The sequence below is a fragment of the Sebastes fasciatus genome, chromosome 23 (genome assembly GCF_043250625.1).
Source record: "Sebastes fasciatus isolate fSebFas1 chromosome 23, fSebFas1.pri, whole genome shotgun sequence".
NCBI classification, from domain to species: Eukaryota; Metazoa; Chordata; class Actinopteri; order Perciformes; family Sebastidae; genus Sebastes; species Sebastes fasciatus.
In genome coordinates this window covers 21,277,403-21,289,561 of record NC_133817.1, presented here as the reverse complement: position 1 = coordinate 21,289,561, position 12,159 = coordinate 21,277,403, and the positions used below count along the sequence as shown (strand labels likewise).

Below are 12,159 nucleotides of genomic sequence, written 5' to 3'. Positions count from 1 at the left end.
TAATGAATGAGCGGAGGACAGAAGGTGAAACTGATCTGAGATAAGCGTCCCCCTGTCTGCTAGAGGACTGATAAGTGAGCTGCTGTCTCTGCAGGACGGTCGGACATGTTTTATAGTCAAAGGTCAGCTGGGAGGAAACATCAATATCTCTTTAAAGCTCAACAAACAGCATCCTGATCAGTTGTCTCTTCTCACAGTCTCAACCACACTAGTGGACCTAAACATGGTTCTATGTTAGATTGAAATATGTCTTTAAAATAAAGTAAATTAAGAGTTTCAGTAAAGTACAAACTGGGATTTATGATTTATGTTCTTCTTTACTTGATGTCAAATTTGTTCATAAATTTGTCATCAAGCTCTCAGAGTTCCAGTCGTGTACTAACATCAGTTTGTGTTTAATGTATCCGCTCTGAGAGAGTTGCTATATACATTTCTATATATATACATTGTGATATCCACTACTACAAATATAAATTTGTGGATATTGCAAATTGTTATGTAAATATGTGCCCTATATACACAGATTTGCAATATACATTCTTGAGTTGCAGATATGTAAAATTAGCAATTTATGCTATTCTTTAGTTGCAGTCGTTAGTGTATGTCAATTTGCGATCTGTGCTTTTGCGGTTATATATTTAGGTAAATTGTGCATACATTTATGTATGTACATTTTCAATGTCTACACAAATATTTACAATTTCTGCCCCTCTTTAGTTGCCGTCACATATACATTAAAGGGACTGTTTGTAACTTCTTACATCATTGCGGGTCGGTGTCCCATGCGCGCTCGCGTGTGACTACGCTGTTCAGACTCAGACTCCAACACAAACTACACGGAAGCAGCAAAACCGCAAAGTTGTATCTAGTGAAGCCCGTCTGTTAAACAGTGTTGGCGGCGGTCGGAGGACGCGGGGGAGACCGTAGCTTTGGTCTCCAGGACCGGAGTCTCTGCTCCTCTGCCTGCTTGCCTTCACTCACACACCACACTCGTTCTCGCTCTTTCGCTCCACTCTCACGTGCATGCGTGCACAATACACACTGCAGAAGAGTTAGTTTAGCTCTGAGAATATCTAGTGAATGTGACGTTTGTGCAGAAATAACTGCTGCAGCTCCTCCAGACCAACAGAGGTTTCCCGTGTCTTGTGAAGTGACAGGGCTCCGCAGAGAGAAACGTTATCGTCTCAGACCAAAACTCCGGTGTCTCCCCCGTTCCCTCCGGCCGCGGTCGGGAGGCTGAGGCAGGAAAAGCCAACACTAGGATCAGCATTGATTCATGGAGAGACCTTCGTCTGGTCAGCTAACATTACTGCCATGCAGCTGAACTATAGAGTGATATTGTGGTTTTAGCTGACGTGTGTCGCCTCACTGTTTTGACTGATGCTTGTTCATGTCTATGTAGAGCGAACACAAGCGCGAGTCCGACACTGACTTTCGTTGACTTAACGGCCACAGGTGTCGCGGTGAACAAGCATTTCTGATTCTTAGAAATAGTCCCTTTAATTTGAGATATACGCTCTCTTAGAGTTGCAGTTAAGTACATACAGTAAAAGTAAATACATATTGTATACATGTAGTACGCAGGTTTCTTTTCTGATATACTCTGTCCTTGAACTGCAGTAAAATATGTATCTAAATTTACAATATACGCAGATTTGCTATTCATGCTCTTCTTTAATGAACAGTTATCACGTATGTGGGTAAATTTGAAATATAAACTCTGGTGTTGCATTTATTAAAATATGTAAATTTGCAATACAAATTTCTGCTCCTCTTGCAGTAATGGAAACTTATGATATATTCTTTTTTATTTGCAGAACAGATTTATGTAAGTTGTGCATATGTTTATGTACATTGTCAATACACCAATCACGTACCTGTGCAAATTTACAATCTACTCTTTTTTTTTTTTTATATATATACGTATATTATAATCTATATTTCCTACTTATTTCTGAGTTAGCAGCTGTGATCAGATAACGTTTCCTCTTCAGACTGTAGTCAGCCTGGGCTCATTTCTCCCTCAGCGAGGCCTCACAGGTTCCCCTCCCGGACACAGCAGCAGATATTATGACCCCCTCCTTTCTGCCTGCTGTTGTCATGGTTACAGAGTCCAAAATGGTATCCCAGCTGCATTAAACATGGCGTCCTGGGAAAAGTAATCACTGGTGGCAGACCAGCACTGTACATACAGAGTGATAAATACCAGCCGAGGACTCTTCAGTGTCAGAGGAGGTGTTTTAATCTGAGTCTGATGAGACGTCCGACAGGAACGTTTAATGATTCATTAACGAGAGAAGATGAGCTCGGCGTCCTGAAGCTGCTGACGTCAGCAGATTTACTGATCATACACCAGATGTTCCACTGAGTCAACACTGAAATATGTTAACTATGGGATGAAATGCAGTTCAGACGTTCTTCAGTTTATTATTTATCATCATAATTCACAACTTTTCTGCAACATAAACTCCTCCTCCTGCGTCTCTGCATTGTCCTGTATGCAGCTTTTTAAATTATTTTATTGAACACAAGATTTCAAAGAACGTACAAGATCTTACAGAGAATACATAAATATATTATAAACGTTATCAAAATAAATGCAAAACATAATGAGGATTTATATAAAATTATATAAATGTAATAAAGTGCATAAAAAACAATAAGAAAGAAGATATTTCTCCACTTTCTACAGTACTTATTTTGTATTTATTTTTTTAATAATTTGAAAGCATTTATAAACCAAACGGAGGAGGATGCTTCATCATTCAGGATGAACTGTAATAACTTTAAAGAGGACATATTGTGCTCATTTTCAGGTTCATATTTTTATTTTGTGTTTCTACTAGAACATGTTTACATGCTTTAATGTTCAAAAATAACTTTATTTTCCTCATACTGTCTGTCTGAATATACCTGTATTTACCCTCTGTATAAAACGCTCCATTTTGGTGCATTTCAACGGAACTGTGTTGCTAGGCAACAGCTTGGGTCCATGCTTACTTCCTGTCAGCTGATGTTATTTGCATACACTGTAACAGGAAATAAACTGGGACACATTCAGAATGTTTGATTAAAACCATGTAATGGTCTAAATATTGTATATTTGTGACATCACAAATGGACAGAAATCCTAACGGCTTGTTTCAAATGCGCAATTTTTGAATAAGGGCTGTGTGTGTTTCTCAGTATTTTGAGCGTTTTGATAGTTTCACAGTATTTATAAAGCACTTAAACCTGCTTTATAATATAAAAGACCTGAAAATCTCCCTTTTTACAATATGGGACCTTTTAACTAGCTAATGTTAGCATGCTAACGCTAAGAGCTCTGGTGAACATAGTTATACATGTTTATTCATCCTATTAATTAATCATTCTTTACTGTTTCTCTGCACAGAGACGTGATATAATACTGTGTTTTTATCTGCATACCGTTCCAGTTCCTCTAACGTAGCATGAAGTGTTGAATGAGTTCAGCATGAAATCAGATCTCTAAACGCTCCATTAATATCTTCACTTGTTCTTCATCACGCTGCAGAGATCATCAACAGTCTCTCTCTCTGAGTATATGTCAAGCTAATAATAATAATAATAATAATAATAATAATGGTTATTATTAAAAGTGGTCATGTGTGTGTTGTTCTGTTTCAGCTGACGGTCCACTGTGAAGCGGCAGGATGAACGGATATGAATCTCCAGCTCTCGGCTCCGGCATCTTCGGCTCCTACAGCTCACAGATCAAGTCGGTACCAGTCTGTAACGCTTGTTAGCCTGTTAGCATGTCTGTTAGCATCAGCGCAGATCCAGTACAATGATGTTGCTGGAGGCTCCTTGATGTTTCTGTGGGTCTTTTCAGAGATCTGGGCGTGAATGTGGCATATTCTAACAATAGCATGCTAACATACTAAAAGTGACATGCTAATTGTAAGCATGTTGACATCTAATAGTTAACATGCCTTTTGACACGCCTACCTGTGTCAGGGCAACATGCTAACATTAGCTATTAGCATAAGTACACAATATGAAACTGAATCCTTTTAATGTTTTACCTTAAATGTCCCTTAATTTTACTTTTAATTGTTAGTTATTACTTCTGTCATTAGTTATGCAATTAAGGCATTTTAATGGAACTTTAAGGGGTGTTTGTAATGGATTAGCTGCATGGTTTAACAGGTTTACCACAATTTAATTGAAAAAATGAATGGACTGTAATATACTAAGTAGTTATTTAATGGGTTTTCTACATAGATTATATGTTTTAAGGGGCAAAATCCCCTTGGAATGTACAAAATAACTTTATTAAAAAAAACTTAATTTTCCTTGATTCCTTAAAAAAGGTCCTTCATTTTCCATGTAAAGCACAAATTTGAGTTTTAATTCATGGACCCTAATATATATAATATTTTTTAATAGATTATCTGCACAGTTTAAGGTGTCTTTAAGGTGTGGAAACCATCCCTGACTTTGTACCTTTTAATTAATGTATTTTAATAGTTAAGGGTAAAAAAGAAAGTGACAATTGTTTAGCTTTGCAGGTATTCTTAAATTTACAGGTATTTTAAAAAAAAAATTGAGAATTTATCCTATTTTGCAAAGTTTTTTTTTTTATACTCCTTAAAAAGCCCTTAATTAACAAATTAAGTAGATTTTAATGGGTGCAGAACTTTACCTTTAATTTACACATTAGTTTGAAATAGTTGACAATTCTTATTCAGTATTCAGGTATTTAAGGGCTTTTTAAAATTAAAGTTTAACTTTCACGTTAATGGACACATTAAATGATCTCTGGCTATCAAACACTTTGATTTAGATTAAAGGTGTAAATTAAGGATTAATTAAAGGTATTTTAAGGCCTTATTGTTCCACAGAGATGTACTTTTACACCTGACCTGTGACCATGAAAAGATGAATGTTGCTGCAGCTCAGTTTCTCTCTAAGAAACCCTTAAAGGTCCCAAATTGTAAAAAGTGCGATTTTCATGTCTTTTATATTATAAAGCAGGTTTAAGTGATATATAAATACTGTGAAAGTATCAAAACAATCAATCCACAGAGAAATATCCACAGCCCATATTCAGAAACTGTGTGTTTGAAACAAGCCGTAAGGATTTCTGTCCATTTGTGATGTCACAAATCTACAATATTTAGATTATTTCACAGTTTTAAACGAAAACATACTAAATGTGTCCCAGTTTATTTCGTGTTGCAGTGTATGTGAATGACATCAGCTGACAGGATGTAAACATGGACCCAAACTGTTTCCTAGCAACACAGTTCCGTTGCAATTCCCTTGAAATGTGCTAAAACGGAGTGTTTCAGACAGAGCATGAATACAGGTATATTCAGGCAGACAGTATGAGAAAAATAATGTTTTTTGAACAATAAAGCATGTAAACATGTTCTAGTAGAAACCCAAAATACAAACATGAACATGAAAATGAGCATGATATGTCCCCTTTAAATTAATATTTATTGGAAAGTGTAACTGAAGATGCGTCATGTTAGCAGGTTTTCATTTAACGTCTTCACAGGGAACACTAAATAAATGCCTTAAAGTGAGTTTAAGTGTCACATTGTGCTTCTACAGGAAACCTGTAGTCTGTAGTTTGAGTTGTTGGATGTGAACGGACCTCCACAGTGAAACCGGAGCTCTCTGACTCTAATTGATCCACTTATTTAATCAGCTGTGCTAATTTCCCAAAGTTAAAGTGGCTGCAGACAATGAGGTCAGTGAGCCAGAGAGGAGAGCAGGACCTGGACCAGGACCTGGTCCAAGGCCTGATCCAGGACCTGGTCCAGGACGTTGTGGATACATGGAGCTGTAACCACCAAGGCGCTCCAAACCGTTAACTAACTGTATCTCTTAACGCGTCGTCTCTGTGGATCACCAGCTGGTGACCTGAAACCCACTGAGGTCACATTCTACCAGATCTGTTGTTGATGTTCAGTTTGAGGTCACAGAGCTGATCGATCAGCTGATCGATGAGTTTCAGCTGAAGCTGCTCAGCGTCTCTCATCAGTTGATGGTTTAAATAAAGACATGAAGACTGAACCTGTGTCCGTTGTTTAAGCGTGGAGCTGAAGCTGCTCAGCGTCTCTCATCAGAGTGATTCACTCTCATTAATTATTGATCGTCTCATCAGTCAGAATAAATAAAGTGCGAATGTGTGAAAATATCCAGTTTCAGTTCGGTGACACACGATCAGCCGTCCTGCTGTCAGTTTAACAGGAAACATCACAACATCACGTGTTCAACAGACTGAAGAGAGACGCTGGTCTGAGGTCAGTTGGACAGGAAGTGACAAACGCATTCAATAAAACTGGATTATTTAAACAGAATATAGAGACAAACAGCATCAACAGGAACTTACAGACGGGACAGAATATATAGTTTACTACGGAGGGTGACATTTAAAATAACACAAGTCAAACCAAATAAATAAGTTATAATAAATAACATTTCTGTTTGAAAACACTGATGGTTTCCAAAAGGTTCCAGTTCCCTTTTGTGAATAAAATCTCACTAAATGTACTCGCTGTAGTTCGTCCTTCAGTTTTAAAGATTCATAAAAGTATATATAAAAAATAATGTATGTATGTATTTGTGTTTATATAATTTTGGAATATTTTTATTATAGAAAATAAAATACAAAACAGATTTATTTTGTATTAATTAAATTAATTTAAATACAAATGAATTTAATTTAATACATTTTAAATAAAAATAAATTATAATTAAATAAATTAAAAATTAAATAAATTAAAACACTAACTGTATGTCTATCTTTCTCTCTCTCAGCGGCCATGGCTCTCAGTCTCCCGAGCCTCCTAGTAACAAAGCCAAGTCCAGTGCCAAAGCTCTCTACGGTGAGTTCATGTTTTATTCTCCTGCTTTCTACTACTACTACTACTACTACCACCACCACCACCACCACCACCACTACTACTACTACTGTGTAGGATTAACGCAGAACATCTGGAGAGAGTATATATTTATCTGATGGCTGGAGTTACAGTGCCCTGAGTTCAGTGTGGTTCAGCTTTACATCCTCACTGTTGACCTTCTGTTCGTCAGTAACATCATTCACTCACAGCAGAGCAACCTCTCACTCCTGATTGGGCATCTCTCTGAGCCAATCAGAAAGTAGCGCCTGTGTGTGTTATAAATGTGTTCCTGTTGATGGTTCATGAATCATCTCTTATACCTCATGTATCCTCATTAACATTTATCCTCATTAACATTTGTCCTCATTGTACCCTCATATTTATCCTCATTAGCATGTATCCTCATTAACATGTATCCTCATTGTACCTTACATGTATCATTAACATTTATCCTCATTGTACCCTCACATGTTTCATTAACATGTATCCTCATTAACATTTATCCTCATTGTATCCTCATTAACAGGATCAGATGAAATCTATTTCTTTCGTTCATCAGCCAAACATAAAAAGAAAAGTCAAAGTGAGCCGAGTGTGAACTCTCTCTGTGTGTTTTTATTCAAGTATTTAAATAACAGGGCTCTTATTTTTGTACTTTTAGCTGTTAACTTGTGACCGTAAACATCACGTCCTCATGAGGCCATCAGGAGGTCGTGATGGAAAACAAAAACTAGATTTAGAAGTTGAGTCTGGCACAACTTCCAAACAAGTCTGAACAGATCAAATCTACAGAAATGCTTCAGTAAACACATTTGAAATGAATCAAATTACCACAATAATTGAGTTTTAAACCAGCCTGCTGCAGTAACAGAGTTCAGTCATCAACGTAGAACGTTTTTCTTCCATAAATTAAATGTAATATAACATCACGTGACCGGAATATTCTCCAAAACTACAACAATAAGAGCTGTGTTGTATAAATCCTGATGTTTCTTTAAGGTCAGATGTGCATGTGAGACTCGTACCGGCCTTCTGTTATTCTACTCTGCCCTAGATTTTGTGTTGAAGTCCCACAGTGGTCAAACCTCTGCTGCATGTCTGTGTGAATATAACTTTATAACCATCTGACTTTTCACGTGTGTCTTCTATATTTTGGGTGATTTGAGTGTTGTTGTGTTTTTGGAGCTTGTTCTGAAAACTTTTAAAGAGAAATAATCTGAGAACATTTAGTAATAAAAATGTTGAGATGAACTGTTGAAGGAGCTCGCAGTAGTTTCAGATGTGTCTTTGTAAAGTTCAGGTGTGCAATTAAATGAAATACAAAGTAACAAAGTAAAGCTGAATGATACAAAATCAGCTCTCACACATCACAGGTCAACACATTTATTTAAAGGTCCCGTATCGTGCTCATCTTCAGGTTCATACTTGTATTTTGTGTTTCTACTAAAACATGTTTCCATGCTGTAATGTTCAAAAAACCCTTTATTTTCCTCGTACTGTCTACCTGAATATACCTGTATTTACGCTCTGTCTGAAACGCTCCGTTTTAGTGCATTTCAATGGAATTGCAACGGAATTGCGCTGCTAGGCAACAGTTTGGGTCCATGTTTACTTCCTGTAAGCTGATGTTATTAACATACACTGCAACAGGAAATAAACATTTAGAATGTTTACGTTTAAAACCGTGTGATGATCTAAATATTGTATATTTGTGACATCACAAATGGACAGAAATCCTAACAGCTTGTTTCAAACGCACAATTTCTGAATACGGGCTCTATGTACTTCCCCGTATATTGAGCGTTTTGATAGTTTAACAGTATTTATGTAACACTTAAATCTGCTTTATAATGTAAAAGACCTGAAAATAATACTTTTTACAATATTGGACCTTTAACTAAAGAGTAATGAATCACTTTGATCTTGTAGGTCACCATTGTAGGTAAAAAACTAAAGCAAATAATTACAGCGCAAGAGGAGGGGGGAAATAAATATAATAGATGTAAATCTGAGAAAAAAAATCCAACATGAAACGAGCATTGATCAACACAGTGAGGCGACACACGTCAGCTAAAACCAAAATATCACTCTATATTTCAGCTGCTCTATATTTCAACAGCAATGTTAGCTGACAAGACGAAGGTCTCTCCATGAATCACTGCTGATCCTAGTGTTGGCTTTTCCTGCTGGCTGAAGCAGGAAAAGAAACGTTATCGTCTCTGAGCGCGCCCGCAGGGAGACACCGGCACCCGGTCGGAGACGGTAACGTTTCTCTTCCTGCTTCAGCCCCGCTGATAATGTTTCTCGCTGCGGAGCTCCGTCACTTCACAAGAGACGGAAAACCTCTGTTGGTCTGGAGGAGCTGCAGCAGTTATTTCTGCACAAACGTCCACTGTACATTCACTAGATATTCTCAGAGCCACTAACTCTTCTGCAGTGTGGAGTGTGCGCGCGTTCACGTCTAGAGGTGGAGCGAGACAGTGAGAACGCGCGCGGTGTGAGTGAAGGCAAGCAGGCAGAGGAGCAGTGACTCCGGCCACACGCGAGCGTGCATGTTTCCCGACCCGGTAGATTTATACGCTTAAAAAGTTACAAACAGTCCCTTTTAATGGAATATATATATAAATAAAAAAGACAGTATGGTGGCGTCATGATACCAGAACCAGAACAATGAGAATTTATGAACTACTCTTCTGTTTCCTCCTTCAGAACAACGGAAACACTTCACTAAAACCAGCATCAACAGTCTGACGGACACGTCGCAGTATCATGTGGAGGTGAGACCACAAACTATTATTATGATTTACATGGAAATGATTCAACAGCAGTCTTCTTCACCAGATCAATATTGAAAACATTAACAACATCATCGCTTTTGCTTTGTTGTAGCAACTCGTTAAAGAACATTTAAATAACCTAATTATTAATTATAGTAAAGGTATGTTTTAATAACTTGTGTTGCCTTCTACCAAATGATAGAGGAACCGCCAATCACAGAGCTCCTTGACATGTTTTTACCTGCTAACTCACCAAAGTTAGTTAATATTAATAATGAGATCCTGATTGGTCGGGATGTTTTGTTTTATTCATGAGGTTAATTATTACAATAAAGATAAATTTCAGAATGTTAATATTGAGTTAGAAACATGTTGATTTCACGGTGAATGATTTGGAATAAATATGGACTAAATGAGACGTATACTTTTCCTCTTAAGAGCAGAAGACCCACATATATGAGCAGCTGTAATGGTAATTAATGTTTAACTGTCTTATCCGTCCTGTTCAGCACCTGACCACGTTCCTGTTGGACCGCAAAGATGGGATGATCACGGTGGACGACGGCGTCCGGCGTCTCCGTCTGCTGGACGCTAAAGGGAAGGTCTGGACTCAGGAGATGCTGCTGCAGGTGGAGGAGAAGACAGTGAGCCTCATCGACCCGGAGACCAAGGTGAGACTCTCAGGTACATCTAAATATATTATACATGGAGGAGGCGTCGCTCTTCTGGTTCTCAGGAACCGGACTACTGTTACGGTTTCAGAACGAGTTGGAGAACTTCCCCATCGGGACCATCCAGCACTGCCAGGCTGTGATGAACGCCTGCAGCTACGACTCCATCTTGGCTCTGGTGTGTAAAGACTCGGGTCAGAACAAACCAGACCTCCACCTGTTCCAGTGTGACGACATCAAGGTAAACTCACTCCGATTGGTCCGTTTAGTTCAGGGACAGCACAGAAATATCATCATCATCATCAACGTGTCTGCTGATTTTTTCCGACAGGCGAATCTGATCCAAGCAGACGTAGAAAGTGCCATGATCGACGCCAAAGGAGGCAAAGCGAAGAAGAGACCAGAGGCGCTCAAGTAAGAACCAATCATCAGACACCGTTAGAGGTCGTATTAAACGCTGACAGCTGATTGGCTGATTGGCTGATCTGTCCTCCCTGTCTGTCTGCAGGATGATCCTGAAGAGCGAAGGGATCATCCCGCCTCCCCCCGCCGCTCCCGCCCCCGAACCTCCGGCAACGTCCAATCAGGTGGACGTGAAGAGTCGAGCAGCCGCCTGGTCAGCCTGGACCAATGAGCAGCAAGACTGTGAGTGATGTCACATCATAGGAGGAGTCTGCGTTAATGTGTGTGTGTGTGTGTGTGTGTGAAACCTGTACGTATGGGGATATTTATGGCAAAATATACTTGAAGTAGCAAAAGTGAAAGTCTTCATTCTGCAGAATAATCTATATTATATTATAGTATTATAATTATTGTGTTCATCACTTTAATGTTGCAGCTGGTAAAGGATTCACATATTTTACACATTTTGTTTGATTAATTAGTAATATTATTATGATATTTAACTAATATTCTTTATAATATTTTACTTTTTTATATTTTACTGATATTATTTAAGATATTTGAAAAAATTGTCTGATTCTTTACTAATATTTTTGGGAGTTTTTGCTATTTTTTATTTTACTAATATTACTTGGATATTTTGCTAATATGTTTAGCATATTTTTATTTTTGTCTGATTCATTTATTAATATTTTATATTTAACTAATATTTGTATAATATTTGACTGATATTATTTAGGATGTTTTAAAAAATGTTGTCTGATACTTCACTAATATATTTGGGAGTTTTTACTATTTTTTTATTTTAATAATATTTCTTGGATATTCTGCTAATATTTTTCGCATATTTAAATTTTTTTTGTCTTAATTTATTAATATTTTTCTAATATTTTGTTGGTATATTTCACTAATATTATTTAGGATATTTAAAAAAACAACTAGTATTAAAAGTGTGGTACTTAAGTAATATATTTGGGATATTTTACTATTTTAATTTTACCAATATTTTTTTAATATTGCGAAAATGTATTAAGCATATTTTACTATGTTTTGTCTGATTAATTTATTCATATTTTTCTGATAATATAACTTATATTTTAAATATTTTTCTAATTTTTGTCTGATACTTCACTAATATCTTTGGGATATTTTGCTTTTTTTTATTTTTTACTAATATTTCTTGGATATTTAATGTGTTCATCACTTTTATATTGCAGCTGGTAAAGGTGGAGCTACTTTTCATATACAATAATACATCAGCAGTTATTAGTTGGTTATATTTTGTTTTAATTATCTGAATCTGTAAATTAATTAATGTTGTTAAATAAAATGAAAACACTCAAGAAAAGTATCTCAACATTGTACTTAAGTTCAGTACTTGAGTAAATGTACTTATGCTGGTTATCTCTCTTGGTTAATAAAACTACA

General features: G+C 36.9%; 1 protein-coding gene across 7 annotated transcripts in view; it reads left to right on the top strand.

Moving 5' to 3' along the window:
* eps8a (EGFR pathway substrate 8a, signaling adaptor) overlaps positions 1-12,159 on the top strand; it is a 42,489-nt gene that overhangs the window by 14,380 nt on the left and 15,950 nt on the right. For all 7 annotated transcript variants that reach the window (XM_074625966.1, XM_074625970.1, XM_074625969.1 and 4 more), the window contains exons 2-8: positions 3,649-3,739; positions 6,796-6,863; positions 9,591-9,658; positions 10,168-10,329; positions 10,421-10,570; positions 10,661-10,743; positions 10,838-10,974. In XM_074625966.1, the coding sequence (XP_074482067.1) occupies positions 3,675-3,739; positions 6,796-6,863; positions 9,591-9,658; positions 10,168-10,329; positions 10,421-10,570; positions 10,661-10,743; positions 10,838-10,974 (733 nt within the window). In that variant the 5' untranslated portion in view covers positions 3,649-3,674. The remainder of the gene's footprint in view (positions 1-3,648; positions 3,740-6,795; positions 6,864-9,590; positions 9,659-10,167; positions 10,330-10,420; positions 10,571-10,660; positions 10,744-10,837; positions 10,975-12,159) is intronic.